The sequence below is a fragment of the Gallinula chloropus genome, assembly GCF_964237585.1.
Source record: "Gallinula chloropus genome assembly, chromosome: 2".
NCBI classification, from domain to species: Eukaryota; Metazoa; Chordata; class Aves; order Gruiformes; family Rallidae; genus Gallinula; species Gallinula chloropus.
The window spans coordinates 2429889-2437661 of NC_140086.1; the positions used below are offsets into that span (position 1 = coordinate 2429889).

Sequence of the window (7773 nt, forward strand, 5' to 3'; positions counted from 1 at the left end):
GGTACCAAAAGTGGAAAGAAAATAAATCAGTCTCCTTATGGAGAGTTGCAAGGTTTTGGGGTGGGGTGTTTTTTTTGTGCATAGGAATATAGTAGAGGCCCAAAGACACGGGCTTTGTGGGAGCTTGAGGAGACCTGGAAAAAAGCTTTGTCCACATCCAGTGTGCATACAGCCCTCACTCTTGCTGAGGATGACCCCAGAGCACCAGCCTTGATGGCACTGCCCAGGCCCTCCTGCAGCCTTTCATCCACTACTGCTCCCCACAGAAGAAAGCTTTAGGGGGAAATGTGGGTCCTGGGGGCCAGAAGCAGCTGAAGGTGAGGAACATCTGCTTACTAGCTGGAAACCAGAAATTTGAGGGATTTAGGTCCAGATGCCCAAACTCTTGGCCTGAATCCATTTGAATTCACAGCATTGAAGACGGGTGAAGCCACACATCGATGAGGAAGGTTATTCCCAAGGCATCTAAGAGTTCACAAGGGAGCTTGGCAGAGAGAGGAGTTGGGATTTTGGCTGGAGCATGGGCACTTGTGCTGTTACAGAGCACAGTGGAGGAGTGTGCCAGCAACCATGGCCATCAACCCCAGTGCTACAGGGCTGCTTCCTGCTCCAGTGCTGCTCTTGGTGTCATCAGTGCAGAGGTCGGTGTAGCAGCATGACTTGGGTCTCGTTGCCCCTATCCCATCATAGGAGAGGCATTCTTCCTCACAGCTTCTGGTCACGGTGATGTTGCCAAAAAATGGGTAACCTGATACAGGGACATTGGAAAAGGGGGGGGGTAGAGAGACAAAGAAATGGTGAAGGAAGATTTAGACAGCTGGCATCCAGAAATAGTGACTCTGTGCACCGTAGAGAAATTAAAAGCAAAGTGTTTATAGGTAAATAAAGGTCAATAAGGGGTTGAGCATCTCTAATCTACAGGTGCATGTAATCCAGACTGTTCTTGGTAGCTACAGGTCCTCAGGTTCTCCCTTCTGCCACCCTCTCTCCTTCTCTTTCCAAACTTATTCTAGTGTGGACAAGGGAAGAAAGTTCCTGTGGATTTTTTTTTCAGGTGAGTTGCTCCTGCAGTGAGTCTGCATAGAAGGTGGCAGTGCCAAGAAGCACTGGTGTAACACTGGTGTGGCCTCTCATGAGGCTGTTGGTTCTAGGTGACGAACAAGAGGAGAGCCCTTGGGTTCCTGTGGTACATCTGCATGTATCTGTAGGGTCAGGGTCCACAAGGGCATAAGGGTAGGAAAGGCAGAGTGAGTCCTGTAGGCTTCACCCTGAGGCTCTGAGTCTGATAGATTGCTCTCCTTCCTGCTCTAAAGTTGGATAACTCCACATGGATTCTTACAGAGAAGTTCCAAGCTGGAACTGGGAGGGGGAGAAGGGAGCATGACCAGCAGCTTGAGGGAGGTGAATCTCCCCCTCTGATCTGCTCTCATGAGGTCCCACCTGAGGTACTGTGTTCAGCTCTGGGGTTCCCAGTAAAAGACAAACATGTGGCTGTTGGAGTGAGTCTAGAGGAGGGCCATGATGAAAGAGTTGGGGTTGTTCAGCCTGGGGAAGAGAAGGCTCCAGGGAGATGTTATAACAGCCTTCCAGTACCTAAGTGGGGCCTACAGGAAAGGTAGGGACTCTCTATCAGGGGTTGTAGTGATATGATGAGGAATAACAGTTTCAAACTGCAGGAGGGGACATTTAGATTAGATATTAAGAAGAAATCCTTCCCTGTGAGGGTTTTGAGGCCCTGACACAGGTTGCTCAGAAGAGCTGTGGGTGCCCCTGGATCCCTGACAGTATTCAAGGCCAGGTTGGATGGGGCTTTGGGCAACCTGGTCTAGTGGAGGGTGTCCCTGCCCATAGCAGGAGGGGGGTGTGGAACTAAATGATCTTTAACCCCTTCCAACCCAAACCACTGGATGATTCTGGGATCTCTCCTCGTGAACACTCACAGCAAGCAATGGAACTTACCTGTGTCTACAGAGTGCAGCGTTGTTGTGCACACAGTGGATTTTGGAGGGCACAGGGTGGCTTTTCTGCACTGAGAAATGTCCGTTGGCTCCTTGCACGTGTAGCATCGTAAGGACTGGGCTGCAGAGGACAACAGAACAGGTTGAAGTCGGTTGCAGCAGTAAAGGCAAGAGAGAAAGTCTGCAGCTTCTCTGGTCCATGGTGGGGACTGTGTGACTATGCTTCATCACCTCTTGACCAAGACAGAGTGGCCTCAGGTATCTGGAGTCAGTGGCAAAGCTTGAATATGTCAATGGGGGAATGATCCAACCCCACCACCAAAGGATGAGGATGGTTTTCAAGGTAGTTGGGCATGGTATCTACCTTAGTGGCTTAGCAGCTCAAAATAGGCCAGGATCTAGAGGGATGTATTGCTTGAGTAGCTTTGATAGGATCTTTGCATTCTTCGTAAGAAATACTGTAACACAGAGAAAAATAGCTCCTTCTGCTGAGAGCAGCATTCACCAGTGTGAAGACTGGCAGATCCCCCATCCCTCCACCTCCAGTGACAGATCCTCAGAGGGATTTCTACAGACCTTGGGATCTGAGATCACAGTTTCAATTTCAGAGCCAAATCAGAGATCCTAAGGGCTGAATGTGGCTTAAAACTCACTTTTGTCAAGGAGTAGCCCCTGCTTTTTTAAAAGAGATGAAGCTACAAAACTCTTGCTGGCTGCCTGCCCACACAGGGATGCCTTTCCATATGCAAGCATTGACCGCAGTGTTTGCTCAAGTCTTGGCACATGACCTGACAGCCCACAGCTGGCAGAAACCAACTGTGCATATTTGTCAGTCACGCTGCTGTGATTTGATGACAGAAACCAGCCTGGTTTGATGGCCAGCAGGTCAAAGGAGGGGATCCTCCCCCTCTGCTCTGCCCTGGTCAGGCCCCACCTGGAGTGTTGTGTCCAGTTCTGGGCTCCCTGGGATAGAAAAGCCAGGGATCTCCTGGAGAGAGTCCAGAGGAGGGACATGGAGATGCTGAAGGGCCTGGAGCATCTCCCCTGTGAGGAAAGGCTGAGTGAGCTGGGGCTGTTCAGCCTGGAGAGAAGAAGACTAAGGGGGGGGCCTTATGAATGTTTATAAATATGTTAAGTATGGGATGCAGGGGGAAATGGGCAGCCCCTTCTCAGTGTCTGTGGGGACAGGACAAGGGGCAATGGCTGCAAGTTTGAGCATAGGAAGTTCTGCACCAATATACAGAAGAACTTTTACACAGTGAGGGTGCCAGAGCCCTGGGACAGGCTGCCCAGGGGGGTGTGGAGTCTCCTTCTCTGGAGATATTCAAGACCCGTCTGGACGCTGACCTGTGCAATATGAGCTGGGGAGCTGCTTTGGCAGGGGGTTGGACCCGATGATCTCTGGAGGTCCCTTCCAACCCCTATGATTATGTGATTCTATGATCTTTTCTGCCACGAGCACGGCAGCTGAAGATCCACCCAAATGTGCCTACTGCCATCTATTGGCAAAGCTGCAGACAGAAGCTGTTTTCCTATTAACAGCTTTGCTGTTAGAAACTTCTGAGACGTTGTGCTTAACATTACACGGTTTTGAAGGCAGTTGTTGGAACAAAATCACAGAATCACAGGAGTTGGGAGGGACCTCCAGAGATCACCGGGTCCAACCCCTCTGCCAAAGCAGGGTCCCTAGGACAGGTCACACAGGTCAAACACCTGACTCCAGAGAGAATTTTCAGGGTATTGACTTCTCTTAGCACCTCCTTTGGAAAATTTGGCTGTGCAGTAGAGCCCACACAACCCAAAAGCTTTCTTTGTTCTCTTTGCAGAGGTAGGAATGGCTTTTCAGCATGAGGAGTGGTGGTGGTTTTGTGCCCGTATCCAATGCCAACAGGCGTGGTGGAGCCATCCCCATTTAACCGAGTTGGGAACCTCAGGATATCCCTTCCAAATGACCCATGAGGGGTTGTTTTATATCTTCACATGCAGTGCACACTGAGAGAAAACACATCATTGTCAGCCTGGAAAGCAGAGGGATGTTTGTGAGTGTCTGAGAAACTGATTGTCGTGGTTTCACCCCAGCTGGGAGCTGAGCACCAGACTCTAAGAGGATGTGGGATGTGGGAGGAATTGGGGGAGTGGGAAGGGAAGGAAATGACATAATTAGCATGGAATACCCTCTTCGGCTAGTTTGGGTCACCTGTACTGGCTGTGCCAGCTTCCTGGGTGCCCCTTGCCCATGCCTTCTTATTAGCAGGACAATAGGAACTGAAAAGTCCTTGAGCACTTTGCAACAATTAAAAACATCAGAGTGTTGTCAGCACTGCTCTCATCCTAACTCCCAAACACAGTGCTACACCAGCTGCTAGAAAGAAAATTAACTCTATCCTACCCAAAACCAGGACAGCCATCTGCAGCCTTTGGGTTGAGCTAGTTATCGTTTCCATGGGTAAGTAGGGCACTGCCATGGGCTCTGGGGAAGTTTCTTCCAGTTAAGGGTAAGTTTAAGGAAGAAAACCATCAGCCCCTTGTCTTTCACTGCTTCTGGGTGGGGCATTCAGAGTATAATGGTTTTTTAGGAAGTTTGCAGTGGAAAAGGAAAGCTCAAAACTATACAGACCAGAGTAAAAGAGAAGAACTGAAGACAGAGGACTGTGTCCTGACCTGAGGCCAATTATTTGCTATTCATCACTGTCCAACAGCACCTTCTGTGCCTTGATTTCAAACCTCTGGAAAATAAGTGGTGCATTTTGAATCACAGACATATTCCTGAGCTGCAAGAGCTGTGCTTAGACCCGATACCTCCCACTGGTTCACCCCAGAAAAGCCATTTCACCTCCATCTCAACCATATGGTAAAGGGTGGTGACACCTCTGTTTCCATAAAGCACTTTGAGACCTGTGGGTGGAAAACTACTCTTTCAGTTCCTCAGGAACCTCATTAAATCCAGGACAGGACTTGACCCAGAAGGAGGAAAAGAAACGCATAATATGTCACCTGTGAAAACTCTTGAAAGAAAAGAAAACAATAAAAAAACAACAAAAAAGTACTGAAAAGTAAAAAAAAAATTGCAGTATCTGTATAGAAGTAACTACACCTGTCCCAGTTTATCCCTGTGATGAGTTTAACCTGAAGCATTTCCCTCAGCCAGCAGTTGGGTTTGTGTTAGACACATGTGGAAGGAGGAGTGAGGGCAGTGGGGTTAATAAAACCAGCACAGCCTGAAGAGACCCAACATACTGCCTTGCATAAAGACTTGCCAGGTGTGTGCTTTTCAGCCTTCTTCCACTTTGCAACCCTCTGAATGACCTCCATGACTCCAGATGGAGATGTTTGACCCCTGCCCAGGCTGCCTTTCTTTTTGACATCTTTCAATATCCCATGAAAGGAGGCTGAGGATCTTAAGGGGCTCTTGGGCTGTAGGTTAAAAGCCACTGAGTTTGTGTCACTCCAAGCATGACCCTGCTCCAGGCCAAACATGTATTTGCCATAAATAAATGGCACAAAAAGATGGTCACATCTACTTGGTCACAAATAGATGGACCAGACCCTGTTGCCAGCTTGCCTGAGACCCAGACTCATCAGAGACCAAACCTAAGCAGACACAGGGGAATTTCCAATCTCCATCTTTCTCCTCATCTCTAGAAATAAATGAAAACCCTGGAGGTGGTTGTTCAATGAACCTTTCAAAAGCCCTCATACCTTGCCCTCTGTGCTTCCAGCAGACAGCTGAGAGGATTCAGGGATGGAAAGAGCTCGGGATGAATATACCCTATCCCATCCCTGAGGGAACAGGTTGGCAGCTTAAGTAGAAGCTCAGTTCAAGTTTTTGCCTATGCTTGTATTGCTCTGTGCCATGGGGCTGTCATTTACACCTTAGCATTACAGAGCAGAGTGTCACTCCCCTCCATCCTGGGGTGCTGCATGATCAGGGTTGAGTGACAGGTGATCACCTATGGGTCCAAACTCTGTTTGTTGCTCTCAGGCAGGTATTACAGCTCTCCCCAGCATATCCCTTTTCCCTGTTTACAATTTCCATTGACCTTCTTAAATACATAAAGGTGTTGTTTTACCTACCTGGGGATTGCCAGCTCTTTCTGCATTGATGCCTTTCCCCTCCCCTCCCAGGAATTTCCCAGGGGGTCCCTGCAATGTCAGGAATGCAGAGGTCTTACCCAACTCCATGTATGCCAGGCCAAGCAGCAGCCCAAACAGAAGTGTCTTCATGCTGAGAGCAGATCCTTGCAGCTGGGACAGTAAAGGAGAGTTGCTCCTGGAGAGCTTTATATGTTTTCCCACCCTCCACCTCCTGTTGATCCTGTGGGCGGATTCTCTCAGAGTGATCAGGAGGGAGCTCAGGTCCAGTCTGGATTGGGATTTGTTGAGGAACAAGTTCCCGGACGGGATGACATCACTGCCATGAAAGGATTCCTGCCATACATCATCCCTTCTTCAGGTGTACGTCCTGGAGCTGGTCCCATGGCAAAGGAGTAACAGCTTGGACTGCAAGGGGTGGCCCCATGCCAGTGGCTTGGATGGGGAATGTGACAAGGTATGTTTGTTCCTTCCAGTATGGCTCTGTGAGCTGGGTTGTGTCATGAGTGTTGCATTGGGCAACAGCTCCAGATGCAAGTGGCAGCAGGCTGGGCTTCTACACATGTTGGTTCAGCCTCACCAAAGCCTGTGCCATGTTTTTGTGCCTACTGCTTTCCGGGCTGGCAGGTGGGAAGGTGGTGTGTCTGGGTTTGCCCAAAGCATGTCTATTTTCCCAAATCTGATGGAAAAGCACGCCCAGCTTCTGGCTCCCACGGGCTTAGATGTTAACTGAGCCCTGGTGTTGAGCTGCTGGGCATGGGAGTCACTGGCAGGCTGGTGGAGGTAAGCATGGGAGATGGTGCTTCCAAGCCTGGGATTTAGATATTTCATTTTGTTTCAGGTCCTGGGTCGTGCTGGCAGAGCAGTGCACTGTGCCTCCTGTAAAGCTGTCAACTATTCACTAGATTTTATTCTGAAACTGGGAAATAAATCAGACATGGAGAAATGGATCAGTTTTCTCTCTGCAGTACCTTCCTGATAGAAAAATCTATCACTTTATGCATTTCAAAACAACCCTTTCAAACAGACATTTTAAAAAAGTCTTATACAATATTTGTGAAAAGAGCTTAAAAGGCTTGCACTGGGGGAGAAATGCTTTGCTCCCCCTTTTTGACTGGGCCAATGGCATTTTATACTTCATAGGAAGTATAGACTTCTTGTTTCTGTTGTGATCCAGGATGGAAAACCCCAGAATTGTGCAATTTCCCATAAAACAACTGAATAAACCAGAGAAGAAAAGTTTGTGAATCACTGCGAAGCACTCAGGCGCTTCAGGGATGGAGACAAGGTGGGGGTGCACAAGCAGCTTATCCTTTTACACAGGTTGAGAATGGGGATTTTTTTTTTTGGGGGGGGGAAAGCATTGCTCCCTGAAGGATTTGTAGCAATTTGGGAAGCGTTGCCAATGAAAATTTCCACAGTCAAGGATGACACAAAGCTGGTCAAGCTGGGGCAGAAGGATCGGTGTTGTGCTGTGGGAAAGGGAGGGGAGGAACTTGCACCCTAACACACAGCTGTGAGACTGAAAACCACCCTTTATCTTTCTTATATCTTGCAGTGCTGTCAGCAAGCAGGTACAGAAAGAAAACCAGCATAAACATTCCTCCCTGGCTATATAGGAAAGACTCTGCTCTGTGAAAGCCACCAGACCTGGTTACATCCAGATCCTTTCTTGTAACTGGGCAGTTCAAGGCACATTTGAGCAATATCTTAATTACAGCCA

The 7773-nt window shown here is 48.6% G+C and overlaps 1 protein-coding gene across 1 annotated transcript; it reads right to left on the bottom strand.

Annotated features, from left to right (window-relative positions):
- Nucleotides 1-536: 536 nt before the first annotated feature.
- LOC311205733 (ly6/PLAUR domain-containing protein 2-like) lies at nucleotides 537-6182 on the bottom strand (the record flags this gene model as incomplete). The annotated part of the gene is made up of 3 exons (XM_084280229.1): nucleotides 537-748; nucleotides 1960-2079; nucleotides 6131-6182. The coding sequence occupies 3 exons, from the start codon at nucleotides 6180-6182 to the stop codon at nucleotides 537-539; spliced, it is 384 nt and encodes a 127-aa protein (XP_084136355.1).
- Nucleotides 6183-7773: the final 1591 nt, after the last annotated feature.